The sequence below is a fragment of the Rattus rattus genome, chromosome 5 (genome assembly GCF_011064425.1).
Source record: "Rattus rattus isolate New Zealand chromosome 5, Rrattus_CSIRO_v1, whole genome shotgun sequence".
Taxonomy (NCBI): domain Eukaryota; kingdom Metazoa; phylum Chordata; class Mammalia; order Rodentia; family Muridae; genus Rattus; species Rattus rattus.
This window is the reverse complement of record NC_046158.1, coordinates 154,243,727-154,263,983: the sequence shown is the minus strand read 5'-3', so window position 1 is coordinate 154,263,983 and position 20,257 is coordinate 154,243,727. Positions and strand designations below refer to the sequence as shown.

General features: G+C 49.4%; 1 protein-coding gene across 4 annotated transcripts in view; it reads left to right on the top strand.

The window, feature by feature from the left end:
- The window catches only part of Pkig (cAMP-dependent protein kinase inhibitor gamma), a 66,646-nt gene extending 46,877 nt beyond the window's left edge, over positions 1 to 19,769 (top strand). For all 4 annotated transcript variants that reach the window (XM_032904874.1, XM_032904876.1, XM_032904878.1 and 1 more), the window contains exons 2-3: positions 14,716 to 14,889; positions 19,040 to 19,769. In XM_032904874.1, coding sequence (XP_032760765.1) covers positions 14,739 to 14,889; positions 19,040 to 19,119 — 231 coding nt within the window. In that variant the 5' untranslated portion in view covers positions 14,716 to 14,738 and the 3' untranslated portion in view covers positions 19,120 to 19,769. The remainder of the gene's footprint in view (positions 1 to 14,715; positions 14,890 to 19,039) is intronic.
- Positions 19,770 to 20,257: the final 488 nt, after the last annotated feature.

The following is a 20,257-nucleotide window of genomic DNA, read 5'->3' as shown; positions in this document are numbered from 1 at the left end:
TGTGGTGCCAGAGATAGAACCCCAGGGTCTAGTGCATGCTAAGTAAACACTTTACTGAGCAATATCTCTCTAGAATCAGAAAACCCCTACACATACTTTAAATAAACAACAACCAAGAAAACATTGTAGCCAACATTAGCTTCAGGCTCTCTCCACAGCTAAGGGGTTCTTTAATTCCTGGCCTTCCTGCCCGCTGCTCCCAAATAATGGCACTAGTCATGTGCTACACACATGGCTCTTAATACCTGGCCTTTTAAATTTTTCCTTTTTTGCTCTTTTGAGACAGGGCTTTATATTAGTCCAGGCTTGCCTTACAATCACAGTCCTCTTGCCTCTACCTCCCTAGAGCTAGAACTACACATTCACTGCTCCACTCCAATAATTAATTCCTTAGGGTAACATACAAATGGCTGACAGATGTCAGCCTACAATCATCAGAGAAAATACAGTTTAACTGAGTGAGTTAGCCACCTCACGTGTGCTCAGAGCACGGCTGTGGAAGGTTCGGAGAGCTCAGAGGCGCTTGATCATTATGTTGGAATGTAAATTAGCATAGCTGTTATGGAGAACTGGAGAGGTTCTCAAAAAATTAAAAGTAGCCAGGTTTGGTGGTTCACACCTATAATCCTCACATGCGGGAGACTGAGGGAGGAGGATTGCTGTGAGTTTGAGGCTTGGCTGAGCTACACAGTGAGACTCTGTCTCAAAAATAAGATAACACCCCAAATTAATAATAGAACTACCACATGATCTAGAAACTGCCATGTATTTATCTAAGGAAATAAAGTTAGTCTTCTAAGTAGATGTCTGCGGTCCCATGTTCACCACAGCATCGTGGTTCAAGTAGCCAGGATATGTTAGCATCTACGTGTCCAGCGACAGATGAATGGGCAGAGAAAGTAGTGTGTGTGTGTGTGGGGGGGGGTGCCATGTTGTATGCACATGCATATTACTTGAAGTGGAAAGGTAGACTGTCATTCGTAAAAGGGTGTGGATATGGTAGACACTTATCTTTAGAAAAACAAGCCAGCAGGGGAAAAGAAATTCCACATGATTTCCTTTCTATGTGGAATTTAAAAAACTTAGAGAAACAGAGTGAGGGGTGAGGAATGAAACTGTGTTGGCTAAAGACCCCAAACTTGCAGCTATTCAATGAATAACAATAATAAGTCTAACGTACAGAATGACAACTAGTGCTAGTAACAATGTGTTGGGTGCCTGACAGTTGCTAAGAGAACAGATCTTAGGTTGTCTCTTCACAAAAGTGAGGTGATAGACTTGTAATTAGCTAAATGTGGTAATCATTTAGGTGATTTAATATCTAAATATATAATGTTTTATTTTTGAATTTTACCACCATAATGGTGAAAAGGTTTAAATGTCTATCCAGGTCATTGGAAGCTGTCATTTAACCCTGGTGAGCTGTTTTGCCATCTAGAAAGTGGTTTTCACTCTAGCACAGAAATAAGAATGCATCGTGGGCCATGTTCTTCCTGGCATCTTACTCAGCAACTCATGTTGTTATCTGTGGTTTACAGAGCGGGAACCCTAAGCTTCTAGAAATCGCATCAGTTGGCCAACGATCAAAAGCCAGAAGGTGGCAACCAACATTTCATTTCATCCTGGCCTCTTAAAAAGCTCTATGCCTTTTATTTTTCATCTACTCAAAAGTGTAGGTTTTTACTTCATTTTTTGGATGGTAGCAACTCCTGCCTTGAATATCTTATCTGGGCCAAGAACTATGTACTTAATATTTTTAGTTTCTAGTTCAGCATGTGAGGAAGTGTTATCCCCACTTCACAGGCAAAGAACTAGGGGTTTGAGGAGGTTCAACATCTCTCCATAACTGTGTACTAAGACCAGGCTTTGAACTCTTGGCAGAGAGAGCTTCCAATCCTCATCCTGTACTTCTGTTCGTGCTTCTTCACAGTTTTAGATGGAGAGGACTTAGAGAAAGTAGCACCTATTTTCTTTACTGTGGCAGCAGTCCTCCATGGCACTGTTTTTACAGTAAAGAACCCAAGACTGAGGGATGGTCTGTGCTTTGCTCCCTTGGCACCATGTAATGTGGAGCTCTTGACTCGGCTTCTTCCCCAGAGCTCAGCCCCCACCTCCTTCCAGTGCCATCATCTCCTGTAAGCAGGGCACAGTCTACTCCCTCTTCGCTCCTCCCCTCTCTAAACTCCCAGGATTGGGGCATTTCCGCCCTCCAGCCCCTCTGCTGGGCCTCTTCTCTGCTTGCAGAGCCAGTGTCTCTAGTGGGAAGCCCCCATGAGAATAGCGCTCTCGCCCTGCTCATCAGCCTGTGTGCCCTGCCTGCCAGCTGCTTCCCAGGACCCAGGCTGTGTCCTCTTCTGACTTAGGACCTCTGGGAATCCCCTAGATGCGTATTTGCAGCTGTCAGTTCCCAGGGTGTTTTCTACCCAGGTCCAGCTTAAGAGGGTGTAGCCTCTGCTGCAGCTGCTTTTGGAACACTGAGGACCAGAGCCCTGTCCCACCTTGACACTGCTGAGCTTTGTGGGAAGACCGAAGGACTCCAGGATTCTATAGTCATGAGCACCCCTTGATGCTTACAGATACACATTTTCTTGGTAAATGTCCATCGTTTTCCTTAAATTGTCAAACGGATTTTTGACCTTTGGAATTTGAGAACTTTTGCTCTAGAGATAATTCCCGCACTGTAGGCCATCTGCACTTCCAGGTGCCAGGATTATGGTATTTCTGCCAAGGGTGAGCTGAGATTGGTGACCTAGGATTGCTGAAGCTCGCAGCTGCTCTGTGGGATGTTCCAGACTCTCATCATAAAATGTACAGCCTGGCTCTCATCTCATCCCACTCAACCCCTAAGTGCTCTGAACATGACATGAGTTTACTGGTTTGAGTCTATGCAAGGACAGTTGTGAGCAACACTGATGATGTGTACATTGTGAGCATTGATTGGTTCTGAGCACTGTGGCATGCACCTTAATCAAAGTACTCAGAGGCAGGCAGATCTCTGTGAATTTGAGACTGGTGATCTTCAGAGTGAGTTCCAGAACAGTCAGGGCTACACAGACCAACCCTGTCTCAAACAACAAACAAATAAAACAACAATAACAACAAGAGGAAGGAAGGACGGACGGAGGGAGGGAGGGACGGAGGGAGGAGGGAGGGGGGAGGAGGAGGGAGGAGGGAGGGAGGAAAACCCTGCTTAAAAAAAACAAAATAAAATAATGTTGCAAGCTTCAGTTCAGTCTGGCATCCACTGCCATGGGTACCAATAAATGCACCTTGCATGCTGTCATATTTAATCCTCATAATGCCCTAAGGAAGTGGGTGCTGTTGTTTTACATGTGGAGAAACTGATTGTTATGTGAGTCTGAGTGACTTGCATGGATTACACAGCCAGTGAGCCAGTCAGAAGTGTGTAACTAAAGCACAGCTGCTCACCTGCCTTATTTTTAGGGGAAAAGGTAGAAAAATAAGGAACTGTTTTCCATAGGGCATACAGCCCAGACACTGTGGGCTGTTCTGTGTGGTTGTCTGTCTGAGAAGCTACATTCATAAGAGTGACCTAAAATCCTGAAGGAAGGCTTAGGGCGTAATATGCCAGTGCATTAGTGTCTACATGAGCAGGGTTTCTCTCCATTAGAATTAGAATGTGTGTTTTCTTCCTGCAGCTTTATGAATTCACATACCACATAGTACTCACCCATTGAAGAATACAAGTCAGTGCCCTTCAGCTGTAATCACCTACATCTCCCTCACCCATAAAGAAACCCTGCACCCTTTTGCCATCACCCTCTTGTTCCCTCCCCTGTCCCAAGTGACTGCTAATCTACTTTATGTCTCCAGATGAGGGCTTTGACACTTAGAGTAATAACCTGAGAATCCTGATGCTATGGCCATATCCATCCCCAGGGAATAACTAGAGACATGAAAGTTGATCCTAATGTATTTTATAGATGCTTTTATTAGCTAAGAGCTCTGAGCATGTGTCTGATCTAGATCACTCTGGAACTGATGTAGGCAAGGGGCAGGAGGTTTTATAGGATTTATTTATGTGTGTGTGTGTGTGTGTGTGTATACACTTGTGCTCATACACAGACACCTGAGGAAGGTGCCAGGTGTCCTCTGTCATTCTGCCTATTCCTTTTTACTATGGCTTCTAGCTGCCAATGTTTGTGACATTTGAAAGGTTTATATATGAAAGCCTGAGTATTCCTAAACTCTTCCCGCTTACCAGGTATATGGGCTGTCATGCTTCCCATCAGTAAAATGTCACCAAGGGCTGTTATACCAATGTCCCATCCCATCTGTCATTTACAGACCCACTGAGGAAGTTTGAAAGCACACCCAGTGCTTCTAGCAATTCTCCTGTGTGCCTCACACTCTGTAACTTGTGAAGAGTTAAGCTTTTTTCAGTCTTCCTTGCTAGACCTTGAGCTTCTTCAAGGCCATATTTGTGTCTGGCTGTTTTGTGTACATAGCATGTAGTCTCAAATCTAGTACTGTGAGTGATCAGTAAGTTTTTGGATGAATGGATGACTATTGTAGAAATAATAATAAATTTTTTCATCCTGCTCAGTGTATTTTGGGGGGTGACTATGGCAGGATTCTTAGAGGAGCTGGAGAGGAAACCTGAACTGGAAGTGACTCCTTTGCTCCAGCTCTCCACTGTTGCATACCACATCACCTCGATTCCCAGGAGTGGAAATGCAGTAGGAAGTTACTGTCTCTCTTGATTTCTGTAGGCCAGCCTTTGAGCAGCAGCCTAGGTACTTGTGGCACACCTAGATAGTGACTGGAGCAGGATTAACACGGGCTGTGCAGTGGTCGGTGCCTGACTCCTCTACGGCAGCCCCTGACTTCCTGTATTTCTCACGTGCTGGAGAAAGGTGTCCAAGGAGAGTCAGGAGAGTAAGACTCCCTGACTTCATCCTAGAGTCAGACGCCAGCCTTCATCCTATGTTAGACATTAGACTGGGTATAGCTCAGGAGGATATGGAGGCTCCAAGTTGGATCCCCAGGGCCTCCCAAAAATGAAAGAGAGAAAATGGAAGAAATGAAGTTAGTTCTAAAGCCAGCTTGTAACTCATCCAAAAGGATTTAAATTGGGCCCTCGTTCCCTTATGTACTTTCTGGATGGTGCTGGAACAGCAGCCCGGGACTGTGCTATGCTAGGCCAGTGCTGTCACCGACTTACATCCCCAGCTTTTTAGATGTAGGTGTGTTATAGAACTACTACTGAGATAGATGGCTGCTTTCCCTCCGTTTGCACGTGGGACCCCTAAGGTTGGGGAACCATGCCCAGAGGCACCCACCTGCCACCAGCAGAGCTGCAGCTTAGCCCAGCCTGGGACCTTGGCGAGCCTGCCTGGAAGTGATTTCCCTTCCTGCCCCCCTCCATAGGAGAGGAGAGGGAGGCTGCCCCTTTCTGGAAGTTTTGCTTCGAAGCTGAGCCCCAACTAAGCTTAAATAGGCACAAGTGTGGAGAGTTGGGGAGAAGTGTGCCTAGCCATGGAGAGGTCTGGCAAGACTGTTTTCTGTTTTATCCCAATGGCCCCTTAGAACCACAGAAGTCACAACACAGCCCTGCCTGCTGGGTAGGACAGGGCTGCTAAAAGGGTGGGGCTTTAAAATTGATATCCCCAATTTTTTTTTTCTATTGCTGTGGATTAAGAATTTCGAAGCACTGGGGTTGGGGATTTAGCTCAGTGGTAGAGCGCTTGCCTAGCAAGCAAAAGGCCCTGGATTTGGTCCCCAGCTCCGAAAAAAAAAAAAAAGAAAGAAAAGAAAAGAAAAGAAGTAAGAATTTCGAAGCACATGGGGTAAGGGGGGGCTGATATTTGGATGTTAAGTGAATTGAATAAATAAATTTAAAAAATTTATAGACTCAACCAAACATTGGTGAAAAGACTGAACAATTTGATCTCAAGTACAAAATCCAATGAAGAGGACTAGGTGTGGGGGTTACTAGCCTGTACTCAACGTGAGGGAGGCTGAGGCAGGAGAATCAGAGGTTTGAGGTCAGCCTGGGATACATTGTGAGACTTTGACTGGAAACCAGAAAGCACAAGTGAGAAGACTGAGCAGAGAACTTTGCTTAAGCGTGGTGAATGCATCTGCTGTTTGTGTTGGCGAGCACAGTGGAATATTTTCATGAGCCTTGCCTGTTTTCTGCTCTCCTTTTTGAAATTCTTTCTTTGAGGCTAGAGACTGTGGTGGCTGGGTAGGCAGGAGAAAAAAAAAAAAAGGACAAAAGAAAAGAGACTCTAAAACAGTCTCATTAGACATGAGTGCACGTCACAGGTCGCCTCCATGCGTCAGCTGTAACAGACCAGCTCCTGTTCTGCATGTGCTGTGTGACCTTGGGCAAGCTGCTGCCCTCTCTGAACCTCCTGTGCCGTGTGACCTTGGGCAAGCTGCTGCCCTCTCTGAACCTCCTATCTTTAGCAAAATAGCCACAGTAGTGATTTCTTTGTCTTAGACTTGGTATACAGCCAGAGAGACACCACTGGGATCTCTGCTGTTGGTGAGCCTTGAAAATCCCACAGCCACAAGCAAGGCATTAATGTTTCTTGCTCGTCCCTCGGTCAGGTAAGTTGGCCAACTCTGGGACAGACATTGGCCTCCAACACCCTAGTTAGGTCCACTGTGTTAGCCTCCAGGCTCCAGGTCTTATTGACTTAGACAGTAAGACAGGGACCCTGGTGGTTTTGAGTCCTGCAGACCTCAAAGCAGGAACCTTTAAGAATGCCAGGCTAGAGTGCCACCTGTCTGTCTACAGTGTACAGGAGGTGAGAGTGTCCAAGGATGCTTCAGGCAGAGGAAGAGGCTTGGGAAAGCCAGGAATTACATTAGGTTTGAGAATTAGAGGGTCCAGTGTGACAGCAGAAATAGACCATGAAGAAAGTAGACATGGTGAAAGACTGGGAAGGACAGTGGGGAAGGTCAATGCGGGACAGCGGGGGAGTGTGGGGCTGACAAGAGAGGTTAGGGTTTTGTTGATGTTGAATGAGCAGAGGAATCCCACAGCCCAATTTCTGTTTCAAGAACAACTCAGGGGCTGCATGGGAAATTGTTTTGGGGTAAGAGGAATTGCAGGACTGTGTTGAGGGCCTCTGCATGACACTTAGCGGGTAGACAGTGGGCACACTGGAATTGTTTTGCAAGCAGAAACGATGAAACCTGGTGACAAACTGCAGGTGGCAGAGGAGAATGATCAAGAAAGGCTCCCAGCTTTCAACTCCAGCTACCAGTGAACAGGGGAGACTGGGAAGGGGAGGGCAGCTGGGAAGGGGAGTGAGGGCTGATAACTTGACAGTGACGTTTGCTGTGTTGATGAGGAAGTCCAGTGATACAATGTGTATACAAAGTGGGGAGATTCACACGTTCTAAGGCTTGAAACTCTTTGGGGATTATCAACAGTATTTAAAGGAAGACAATGGGACTGAGGTTTGGGGGAGAAGTTCTAACTGATGGCCTTGTCTGCCTAGCCCCTACCCTTTCCTCCCATTACAACATCTCCCACAGCAAGTCCCACAGTGGCACCATGAAAGCCTGGGCTTTCCTTCCATGAGCCAGGAGCCCGCTGGTCAAAGCCTCTGATCAAAGCCTCTCCCTGCACAGGGGTGCACTGTGCACTGCATGTGCCCTGGGGCATTCGGGAGGAGCACTTGGAGGCCAGCCCTGTGGCCTGTCTGCTTCTAGCTTCCTTCACAGAGATGACTGGAGAAATGCTGGTTTAGTAGATCCTGACCTCTCTATTAGATATCTAAGCCCACTCTGGCCTTAGAGATGCTGGGCAGTTTTGCCCACTCTAAGAAACCTTTCACAAGGCTCCTTACTCCTTTACTCCGTGTACTCTGTAAAAATAGTCTGCTTGCTTTTTCTGTAACTCCTGCAAAGTGTTTCATCATTTTAAAAAGGAAAAGAAAACAGGAAATGACCTTTCAAATGCATTTGGGAAGCATTTAGGAGTTGTAATGGACTCTGCCCTAGCAATGAGGACTGCAGCTGCAGACTCAGACTCTTGGCACATCCCAGGGCCTCTGTAGTCTACAGAACCAAGGAAAGCAGTAGAGAGACCAGAGGGAGAGGCCATCCTGTGGGGACAAGAAAGAACAAGCACCTACAGAGGTTTTGGTGTCTCCTTTCTAACCTGGGTGTTCAAGGTCAGGTTCCCTGGAAGCACCCACAGAGCTCCCCAAACTTCCAGGGATAAGGCAGAGCACTTTGGTCTCTAGCACCCCATAGAGCACAGACTGAGATAGAAGCTGTTAGACACATTGGCTGTTGACTCTGCCTGGTTTTATTCTTTAGCTGCCTTCATCCCCCCCCCCCCATTTATTTTATGCATGAGTGCTCTGCTGCATTACAGAGTGCTCTGCTGCATTACATCTGCAGGCCAGAAGAGGGCATCGGATCCCTTTATTGATGGTTGTGAGCACCATGTGGTTGCTGGGATTTGAACTCAGGACCTCTGGAAGAACAACAAGTGCTCTTACCCACTGAGCCATCTCTCTGGCCCCGCCACCTTCATTTGTATGAGGTAGTGTTGTTAGTTTGGTTATCTGATTTCTGAGACAGGATCTTCCTATGGAACTCTATGTGTAGACCAGGCTGGCCTTGAACGTCTGGGAGTGTTCATGCCTCTCCTTCCAAGGGTTAGGATGATAGATGTCTCCACACCTGGTTCTCCACCTTCCCCCCTTCTATCTTTTTAATTTTACCCCAGAGCTACCTCTCTGACCTTCCCACCTTTAACTGAACCATGTGCACTGCTAGAAAGCCCTTTCCTTCCATAGCCAGTCTTAGGATCTGCCACAGTAGACTAACATACCCACTCAGTGCCTTTTCTTGTATCAGATTGTGAATGTCTTATCTCCAGTGTGTACCTTACACGGGCAAGGTGCCGGGCATATCTGTGGTGAGCAGCAGACCATGAAATGTCCAGTCTGAAGAGACTTAGAGATCAGACTCCATTGTTCCATTATTGGGAAGCTTGAGGGGGGGACGTCTGCAAGTCTGAGGTTGTGAGGGTAGGGTCAGACCTTTACCACTGTTGTGGTACAGGGTCTATCCTTGCTCCTTCCACCACAGAGTCCAGAACAGTTCATCACATACTAAACTGAGCCTGTGAGCTAGGTCTGAGGTGAAATAGTGCCCATGCTGGCCAGGATTGCCTACTGGTAGAATTTCTATTCACCTAGCAGTGGAAGCACAGGAGAAGGAGGGGTAGGTTTTTGGCTCTGCAGCACCGCTAAACAGAGTAAACAAAGGAGCTGAGTGAAATGTCAGAAGGGAAGGTTTACCGATAGCTCAGCCACAGTGGGACACAGCGATGGTTTATTAATTGGTACCTCTCACATCTCATGGAACTTTCCAGCCCCTCTGAGCCCATGTTCTCACCTCATCTTCACTTGAGCCCATGAACTTCAGGGTGCTTTGGTTAGTCCCAAGTACAGGGGCAAAGGGCACTTGATGTCCAGTGTGTCCCAAGTGGTCAGTAGGGAGGCTGGCTTGATAGCTGCATTAGATGAGTTTCACCACAGTTCACCTGCAGCCCTGATCTTAGTGATGTCACCAGGGACAAATGACAGCAGTGAGCGCTGCACTAGGCATTCAGGCCTATAGATTCTAGAACCTTGGGTCAGACACTCTGGTGGTGGTGGTGGTGGTGGTGGTGGTGGTGGTGGTGGTGGTGGTGGTGGTGGTGGTGGTGGTGGTGGTGGTGGTGGTGGTGGTGGTGGTGGTGGTACTACTTATGATCAGGTCTTACTACGTCACTCTGGCTGGTCTATGTGTCTCTGTGTAGACCAGGCTGGCCTCAGACTCAGAAATCCACCTGCCTCTGCCTCCTGTAATTAAAGGTGACCCTCTAGCCATCTTCTTTGAGCTTCAGTTTTCCCAAGTAGCAGCAGTCTTTTCTAGATGGACTCTGGAGTGCCTCTCAGTTCAATTCTCCATAAACTTTTTGTTAACTGAGCAAATATTTGTTGAGCACCTGCTATAGGCCAGGCCCTCTCTCCTGGAGATCTGCGCTGGGCCTGGGCTAAGAAGAGAAAGCAGCAGCCCCACATGCTGGTTTATTGAGAACACTCCTATTCAGTAGGTATGAATGGCTCAGTGTGTGTGCATTACTTTATTTCTTTACCATAGGGGCTCCTATGGCCGACTGGCTTTGAATTTGCTGTATATTCGAGAACGACCTCACACTTCCAATCCTCCTGCCTCCATCTCCTGAGCGCTGGGATGGCAGGCATGCACAGTCGGTTACTCAGCTTGGCTTTACTCTTTTAAATCATTGAACGTTTCTGAGCCAGGTGTGACCACCAGCCTGACTACTTCCCTGAGTGTCCCTCGGGCCACCAGAGGAGGAGGACCTGAGCGTGAGCCAAAGGTAGAGGTAGGCCCACTTGTGTGGGGGAAGTGTAGGTTTAGGAAACCAGGGTGCTTGGGCCTATGCACCCAAGTGAGTACTGTGCAGTAACCCTTGAGAGGAGACTGAGGGAGACCTGAGTTGAGGGCCATAGAGTTCTGTCTCAGGGAACAAATTATTGGGGTTGCCCCTTGCCCAGGAAGGAAGACAGTGTTGCTGTTCCTAATGGTGCCACTCAGGTGTCTCATCTCAGCACGAGAGGGTCGATGCTGAGCAGCAAGAGGGAACCCAGAAGAGTGTGAAGGACAGCGTGGGGGCACCAGAGATCAGGGGCTGGCTGAGAAGAAGGGGAGGCGGTGATCTGAGAAGTCGCTCCGCCCCCCAGCCTCAGGCTCCTCATTTCTCAAGTGGAGAGTAGAGGAGTCCTGTGCACAGGGTGCTGTCAGTGACCCAGCCTGGCCCCTCAGGAGTAGGACTCGGGCTATCAGAAGTTCATTATTTATTCAGTAAGTTTGAAGTACCCACTGTGTGCAGGCCTGGAGCAGCCTTGATGGCGCAAAGACAAGAAGACGGTATTCACCCTGGAGTGAGGCGACTGCAGAAGAATGACTGTGGTCTTTAAACTCTTGAGTCTATCCTGTCTGTCTCAAGTGAAGCATGGGGCTGAGAGTGGTCCGCTCAGCTACTTAGTTTTAGCAACACAGGGTGGCTTGAAATGGGAGGGAAAAATAGAACAGCGTGCGGAGGGCCCCAGGCAGGGTTTAGGACAGGAAAGAGCACAGAGCCTTTGATGTGGGCGCTCTGCTTTTAAGGAAAAGGGACTCAAGGTCTTTGGGGGAGGGTAATTAAGTCTGCAGCTGTGACCACAGAGGATCCTGCAGCTGCTGATGGCAGCTGAGGGCTGAGTGGACTTTGATATGTTTTTAGTGTTTTGATATAATCGTTCAGAGTTTCAGGGTAAGTTGGACTTGTTTTTAAGACATATGCTTGGATGAAGAAAAAGCAAAATGAAAGGATGCCCAGCAAAATGATTTAGTGGGTAAAGGCTCTTGCCTCGAAACCCTGACTTCCTGAATTCAGACCCACAATGGCATAGGAAGAGCTCCCCAAAGAGGTCCCCTGATCTGCATGTGAGCATTGTGCTCCCTCACACCTGTGTCATGTACACACAGTACTAGTAAGGTACAAAAGGACAAGTGAAAGTTTTCTTTACAAAAAATGAAGGGGAAAGGAAGAGAAGGAAAAAGGGAGGGACTTTGTGGATCTCTAAGTTTAAGGCCAGCCTAGTCTACAGAATAAGTTCTAGGACAGCCAGGGCTACATAGAGAAGCAGTCTTGAAAAACAAACAAACAAGTTAAATACTCATGTGTAACTATATGATTTTTTTTCACTTACAATATACATGAACATTTCCTCATGCTTGTCTGTCTGCCTATTGAGACAGCATCTTGCTATGTACCTCAGGCTAGCTGGACCTGAGATCATCCTCCCTTGGCATCCCAAGTAGCTGTAATTCTAGGCCTTTGCCACCATAGCATGAAGAATACAGACATGGAAGACAGTGAATGTGGGTGTTTGTGTATTGTCAGAAGACTCCCCAGGGCTGTGTTTGGAATCACGGTTCCTGAGGATGAGGATGGATGCTTTCCAGAATTGAGTGTGGGACTTGGCAGTGATCTTTCCCCGAGCCAACAGCATCATCTTTCTGCCTGGGTGGTTCAAAGGTCAGACATAGCAAAGCAAGGTTAGAGCCGTAGGGAGTCTGTCCTAGTGAGAGGCTAGCAGGCTGGCTTATCAGGTAACTCCATCTGCTGGTATCAGGTCCTGGAGACAGGCATAAGACTGCAGCACTCTGGCAGGTCGAGCCTTCCCTGCAGTCCCTGGATCATGCTATTATCCCACAGATAGGGAACGGAGGAGATAATAGGTGGGGGCGGTGGGGGGATGAAAAGCTGTGATCCAGGTGTATTTATAGCGCACTCCTCTGTAGCAGGTGCCGAGCCCAGCATCTTGGAAGGAAGCAGCAGAGTGAGTTTGACTCAGCTGCCAAGATCAGGCCTTTCAGTCTGGTGCATTGAAAATCTAGACACAAATCCCCTTTCATGGAACTGACGTTCTAACTGGAAAAGAGCTGAGGAAAGAGGCTGCAACAGATAGTGTGGGTTACCCAGGGTTTGACCCACCTTGCGTGGGCAGCCGACTTCACCTGGGGAAAAATCTGAGCCTAGGAACCACATGGATCGGCCTGAGATCTTTCCAAGTCAGGTTAGGTTATAAAGCTACACAAACACAGTGCTTACATATGGGGTGGGTGGGCCATTGAGAGTGATGGACATGAAGCAAGCGCCTGGTAACTGTCCTCACCACTCTTTCTGCTGCAGCCTCAGCATTTGTAGGCAGTGTCATCACCATCGCAACAGGCTATTCAGCTGTACTGAGACTTTGAACAGTTTCCCCAAAGGAAGTGGAGGCAGAGTGACCAGCAGAGGGAACCACCTCCAGGAGTTCTTTAGGTGGAGGCTCAACATAGCTCTGCTGCTCACCACAGCTAAGAAAGATAGGCGGGGTGCGCCATCTGCTGGATGCAGGGGGGACTCCCTCACACAGAATTTTGTTCCTGCCCTTATCTTTGCTCCGCAGAATTGACTGAAATATAATGTATGCTGTGGCCCCTAAATAATTACCGTGTTCCTTACAACCATGGTTCTCTTTGCTCTAGACCGTTGTCCACCACAGGGCAGTGAGCATTCCTGGTCTCTCGCCTTTGTTCCCACTCTAGCCTCCTCCATGTGCCCTCCCCACTTTTTCCATGGGAGGGTGGCTCACGGGAACTTGAAGCCAGCAGGGAATTACCCTTGAATGGTTCCTTTCCACCCACCTGGCATCCCAAATGCTTTCCTCTGGGTCCCATTTCAGTAGCCACACCTTTCTCCCCGACCTCCTGATGCCACCATAGCTGTCAGAAACCAAAACTCCGTGTCAGACAGAAACTGCCCACATATTTGTTCTCGAGGTTGTGTCTAGAATCCATCTCGGTATCTGCTTGGCCCCTGCGGCAGCGTCACATCTGACCTCCCCAGAAGCCTCCTATCTTACCCAGCTACCGCGTGTCTTCATGATCTTACCTAAAACCTCTCCAGGGTGCGACCCGCCCTCCTCCCCTTCAGTGTCCTCCCTGTCACTCCCTCCTGCGAGACCTTCTGCTCTTCTTCTCCGTCCCATCTTCTTTCCCCAGAGCTTCAGTACTTGCCGTTCCCTTCCTTAGGGGAACCTCCCTCTTTCTTTCTTCTCTCTCTCTCTCTCTCTCTCTCTCTCTCTCTCTCTCTCTCTCTCTCTCATTACAATTTTTGCCTCTCTCTCTTCATTTTACAATTTTACTTGTGACAGGGTCACATTCTATTATCCCAGAGCTCACTATGCAAGTGTGTAGCTCAGGCTGGCCTTGAACTTACAGCAATCCTCCTGCCTCCGTCTCGTCAGTGCTGGAGTTATAGGTGTAAACTACCATGCCCAGAATCTTCCCGTACTGCCCATGAATGCTGCTGGCTGATATTGCTTTCATTGGTGGGGTCCTGGCCATCCCTCTGGCCCTTGAAGCCCTGACCACATAGTCATGAGCTAAGTGATGGTGTCTTGACGTGGTATGCAGTGAACTCTAAGCTCTGTGACGGGGGAATGGTGCTGGCTTGCCCTGTGTTCCCTCTGTGGCCCTAGACGGTGCTGGCACATGGTGTGGTGAGCGTGCAAAGCTGGTCATCACCTTTACTTTGAATTGAATCAAGGTGGAATGCATGTTCTTTATACATTTTTACATTTATTTTGGTGTGTGTGTGTGTACACAAGGTACACAGTGCAAGTGTGAAGGTTAGAGAATAATGTGCAGGAGTCTGTTCTGGTTTTCTACCACATGGTGTCTGAGGAGTGAACTCAGGCATCAGGCTTGGTGGCAAGCACCTTTACCCACCGAGCCATCTTCTGACCCTCATGCATGTCTGTCTGTCCTCCCTCTCTTCCTCTTCCCTCTTTTCCTACTGCCCTCTCTTTGTTTTTCTTTCTTTTTAAAAATAAAACAGGGTCTCTATGTAGCCTTTGCCATCCTAGAACTGATTAGGTAGACCAGGCTAGCCTAGAGCTCACAGAGATCTCCCTGCCTCTGCTTCCCAAGTGCTAAGATTAAAGTCATGCACCAGTGTGCCCGGCTTCACGTTTGTTCTGTAGGATGTGGGTGGGAGTTGTTTAACTGGAGTCACAGGGTTTGTTTTCCTGTGCCTTCCACTTAGTCCTCAGTGGGAAAGACAGTGTCATTTTGTCAAAGGACATCAGTGTCTCACTTCTGCTCTTGTTCCGACAGGCCTGAGGAGCGATGCGACAGGCATGATGGAAGTCGAGTCCTCCTACTCAGACTTCATCTCCTGTGACCGGACAGGCCGTCGGAATGCAGTCCCTGACATCCAGGGTGACTCGGAGGCCGTGAGCGTGCGGAAGCTAGCTGGAGACATGGGCGAGCTCGCACTTGAGGGGGCAGGTCAGAGTCAGTGCCCCAGCATCCTGGTGGGCTGATGGGGAGGTCGTTTGCCAGCTTTTGTCTCCAGGCCTACACCTTCCTCAGGGAAGCAGCTGCATTTAAATTGGGGCTGTTTTCGATTGTTGGCAGAGCCCAGCCAATGTCTAAGTAGAGTGTGCCAGCATCCTGGTTCTAAGGGCTCTGATGAGTATCTGGGGCACTTGTCTTTCTCCTGCCCCCACTCCAACAAATCCTGTTAGATCTCTGTAGTGGTTCCTAACCTTCAGGAGCCCACACCTTAGCTTCTCCCCATCCACACAGCCACCATGTTACCTGCTGTCCACTTGGACTCTCTGCCCTTCTTGCACAGCAGACAGCAGGATTAGTTAGCCGATCCTGCCGTATCAGGCTTCTGCCCCAGACTCCATGGTCACACCTCAGAGCCAAGCTACTCTTCAGTGCTCACCGGAAGTCATGCACTGTTGGCTATCCTGCCTGGCCTTGGGTCCCACCCAGCTTTCCTCCACTCACCCATCTCTGTCTGGGTCTCTATAAAGGGTCAGGGCTTCCTTGTGAGGGCCTTCACCTCACTCACTGCTACCTCTGTCTAGAATAACCCCAGTGGAGCTGCGGCCACCTGCTGTCCCTTTACTCCCAGAGCCAGCTTAGCCCCCAGCCACATGACTCTCAAAGGCCTCATTTCTTTGGCTTTAGTTTCAGAACAGAGGAACCCTGTTATACCTGCACATGGCAGGATGTTTGTGACCACAGGCTGAATGACCCAATGAAGAAACCAAGAGGACCCAGCATTGCCTGGGACACCCTGCTCCCCACTTGTTCTCTGTCCTCAGAGGCCTCTTCTCAGTGTGGGTCCACAGTAGCCATAGACTGACCCTTCCTTGGGAAGCCTTCCTTACCACTTCTTCTCTGCTGCAGGCTCAGAGACCATGCTTGCCATATCAATTCCCAGGGTGCACTGCGGCTTTCTACTGGGCTGCTCCAGGAGCCGGTCCCTGCCTTTGCCTGTGTGGCCCCAGCCTAGAGTTCTTAGTCCTTGTTGCCCAGAAGTGACTTAGGAACACGGAACAGGGAAGATGTTGGGGGCAGGGACCAAGTCTCTCATGTGATAGGTCAACTGAGGTCAAGAGAAACTGGAGTCTTCCTAGGCTCACCCAGCAAATGACCATCATCAGTATGACAGTCTCTAAGCCTTGAGTGAGCCTCTTACCCCCAGAGCCTCCCTCAGGTTACCATCTGAGGCCCTGTTGGCCTTCGTAGCACTGCACCCTGCTTTCTGTTTGTGTGGACATCTGCCCAATGCTCACCTCCTTTGCAGCCCCAACTCTTATTCCCCACGTTTTGCTCCCTCTTCCAGCTAGAATAAAGGCCCGCAGGCTTTGCTTCTGCTGGTTGCTTCTCACTGTGGTGCCTTTTGTGCTAAGGCCTTTCCTGGTCATAGCTCTTCAAGCAGAGGCACCCCTTCTCCCTGTCTCCATGGTCCTGTAAGCACCCCCTCTGAACTGAGCTGTCTCATGCCCTCTGTGACTAGCAGTGTTGGGCATGTGACAGGTACCTACTTATTGGCTGCTCACTGTCCAGCCGAATGAGCAGTGGGCCCAGCTAGCACCCAGGCACAGTGCCAAGGGTTTCTTCAAGGCTTCTGTGCTCTGTTTGGCTCTCATCAGCTGTTTGCTGCCTTCTTCCCTCCTTAGCCATCACAACTGCTAGTGCCCCCATACAGGCCTTTACAGCACCGTCCGCCCTTACTGAGGGTCTTTGTGGTATTTGGGTCCTCCCAGTACGTGAAGGAGACATGAGTACAGAACGTGCTTGCTGCCTGGGACTGGAGCACCTTTGATAGAATTGAGGCAAGGTGACCAGCTATGAGAAGCCTTCTGTGAGGATGCCTCACAGTAAAGTGTCTCCAGGCATTTCTGGGCCCAGCAGATTCACATAAGCCAAGGACAGATCCTTAAATGCTGTCCCTGAGATTCTGACCCGCAGGCCAAGGGCCCCAGAGTTTTCTCTGGCACAGCCTTCAAGGCTGATGCATAACCTGGGTGGAACAGGACTGCAGTCCCCACAGGGTATGGGTAGGCATAAGAAGTCTTAGCTACCTGGTCTCCCCAAGCCTGTGGCCTGCTGGATCTGTCAGCACTCTCCAGCATGCAGTGCACACATTTGTCTGTCCCTGCTGTCTTCTTAGACATGGAACACACATTTGCTTTTCTTTGCCTAACAGGAAGAGGATGCATAGTCAGCCATGGAGATGAGGGTGTACTGACCCTGGGCAGCACACATTCTTTCCTCCCTAGGGCTGATGGGAGAGGACCCTCTCCAACTGAGGGAGACCTGGGGCTGGCACAGAAGAAGTATGATTGTTAGAGAGGACTCAGAGTCACAGTCTGTGTTCCATCGAACCAGATTCAGACATCAGTCCTCAATAAGCCAATTAAAACAGCCAAATTAGGAGCTGGTGGTTAAGCTCAGTGGTTAAGATCACTTCATAGCAATTTACAACATCAGTAGCTCCAGTTTCAGGAGATCCAATACCATCTGACTTCTAAACATGCTACACATGCATGTGGTTCACATTCATACATGCAAGCAAAACACTCACACACATAAAGTAAAAAAGCAATTTTATTCAGTGTGACCATGTTGGGAAGAGGGACAGAGAGGTCAGGTGGTCCTCCAACTTCATCTTTGGGATCCTGCATGAGGGCAGGTTTAAGTAGAGGCCAGCATTGTACACACCTAAGCTGTCCTGTACAAGGTGTGGTCTGCCTATCATCGACCGTTCATTGTTCAGGCCCACTATCCTCGAGCCCTGGTGTTGCAGAACTCTTTCCTGGAGACACAGCCCTCTAGCTGGCTCAGGCTTTAGGCTTTTGTTCTTCAGCAGGAGATCCTTGGGAATATCTAGTTTCTTGGGAATCCAGTGTTTTAGTAGTCTGACAGCCAAGGTGAGGGACAGAGTCTCTTCAGAATATCTTCATCCCAGCCTGGTTGGTTCTGCAGTCTCTAGCAGTGGGGTAACAGAGCAGAGACAATGGGGGAGTTTAAAGGGTCCCAGCTTATGGGGGCTTCACAAATGTGAATGTTACCTCAGAGGCAGTCATGGGTGTTAGGCCTCCAGAGGCCAGAAGAACTCTGTGGATCAGCCTAGGTTCGGCCACCATCCTCAGAGGAGGCAGCTTCAGGCCAGGCAGGCTCAGATTGGCACATACTTGAGCCACAGTGCCAAATTCTGTGCACACTATTTACTTCCATGAGCACTCAGGGCCAAAGACTGCTGTGTGGGGCAGTGGGAGGCCGCCCTGCCAGCACCGTCTATCAGTGCCAGAGAGAGCAGCTGAGGAAGCAGTGGCGCTGCACGGTAGGCAGCTTCTCCCCTTTGGCTGCAGGTCATCAGCTCAGCCCTCTGAGCCTGTTTTCTTATGGGCGTCCTGACCCTAACCACACCTTCAGGTTGCTGTGTAGATTTTTTGACAGAGTTCCAGACCCAGAGCTCAACATAGGCACAAAGACAGGCCTGATGGCAGAATGACATGGACCTTCAGTGGCACCAGGGTCACTGGTGCTTGAGACCGCATTATTGAGGTTTGCCCATAGCCAGCATCAGTGGAGGATGCTGGCCCTGGAGCATTGGAGAACAGAGTACAAGCTGCTGGCCCACCCTCCAGCAGGGCTTTGGAGAGGCTGGGAGGGAGGGTTTGCAGGCCAGGCCTGCAAGGCTGTTCTCTCAGCCTGCTGCCGACCCGTACTCCAGCCCAGCTTTCTGGCTGGCTAGAATAGAGCAGGGGTGGATGCTGCCAGTGCTATTCAGAGGCAGGCATCCTCTACCTTGGGATGTACAGGCCATGGTGGGTACTCCTGAGCTGCCCACTGGTTGAGTAGAAACTCCCATTTGCTAAGCACATAACTTCCTGCTGGGAATTTAACGTTCTCCCCTCTAGAGAGCACATGCTCATCCACATGTCCATAATCCTGACTGATCTTCCTGAGTTTTTGTAGCATCCTAGCAGCCCTGGCAGCCTTCTCATGGTAAAGTGAGACACGAGTGCCTCTCTGGCCTTGGCGGTCAGTTTGGCCAGTCCTTCCAGGACTGTGTGCTTCACAGCGTATCAATGTGTGAGAGAAGAGAACTGACTCCTCTTCTCCCCTGCAGAAGGACAGGCAGAGGGAAGTACCCCAGACAAGGAAGCCAGCAGCCAGCCGGAGAGCAGTGACGCCAACGCCTCGTCCTGAGTCTGCCTGTGGTCCTCACAGGCTGAGAGAGACCTGCTGTACCTCCTGCACTGGAGCCCTGGCCAGCCAGGCTGACTGAGAGCCTCATGGAGTCCTCTGTGGCCCCTGCTCCAGTAAAGTCCTCCACTCACACCACAGGCTCCTCTTCCCCACCTCCCACGGTGCCCAGGCTGCCCAGGCGCACTTCAGAGACACGAGCACCATGAGGTGTTATTTCTTCAGCTGGGCGGGGCTCGAGCCAGGCCCTGCCCCTAGGTGAGCGGTGTCACCTGGACAGGGATGTCCCGCCACCACTCACCCCTCCAGCCAGCCCCCTCTAGCCAGCCGTCCGTTGAGAAGATCTTCCTAGCCCTTTTTTAAAGCCTCTTTTACATTTTTTAAAAACATAACTTTTTCAGAGAGAGAGAGGGGAGCGGACAATCACTTTTTTTCTGTTTTGGTTTTTGGTTGGTTTTTTTTTTTTTTCTTTTTTTGAAAGACATTTTAAGCTCAGTTCTGATGATCTATGCAGCTCTAAGTTCCCTCACAGAGCCTCACAGATCCAGTTTTGGGAAAGGATTTGGACTCAAAACTAACTGACCAATTCTTTGCCCTTTGTACCAAGAGACTGATACTTAGACCTAGGAAATAAATGCTGGTGATTTGTGTGACTGGCTTAAGATCTTTCCTTTTAACCACCAAATGCACAGCTGGGCTCTGCATCCCCACACCCTCAGCCCACAGGGTCCCACCGCTGCCCTCTGTCCCGTAGTGACCAACACAATGCCTCATGTGGCATCTCACAAGCCCTTCCTCCCGCCCCCCCCCCACCCACAGCCACCCCACACCTGCCATAACCTGAAAGGAGCCGCTGAGATGGCTCAGTGAGTAGAGATTTACTGCCAAGCCCGGTAGCCTGAGTCCAGTGCCTGGGCCTGACATGGTGGAAGGAGAGCCCAGCCCTCACCCGCTGTCCTCTGATGTGCACATGTGCATATGGTGGTTTAGAACTACCTAAATTCCAGTTCCAGGGCACGTGGTGCCTGCCTTCTGACCTCTGGCACCAGGCACACTTGATGCATTACACATAAGCAGGCAAAACACCCATATACGTAAAAATGATCAAATCTTTAAAATAATAAAAATAACCCAAAGGACT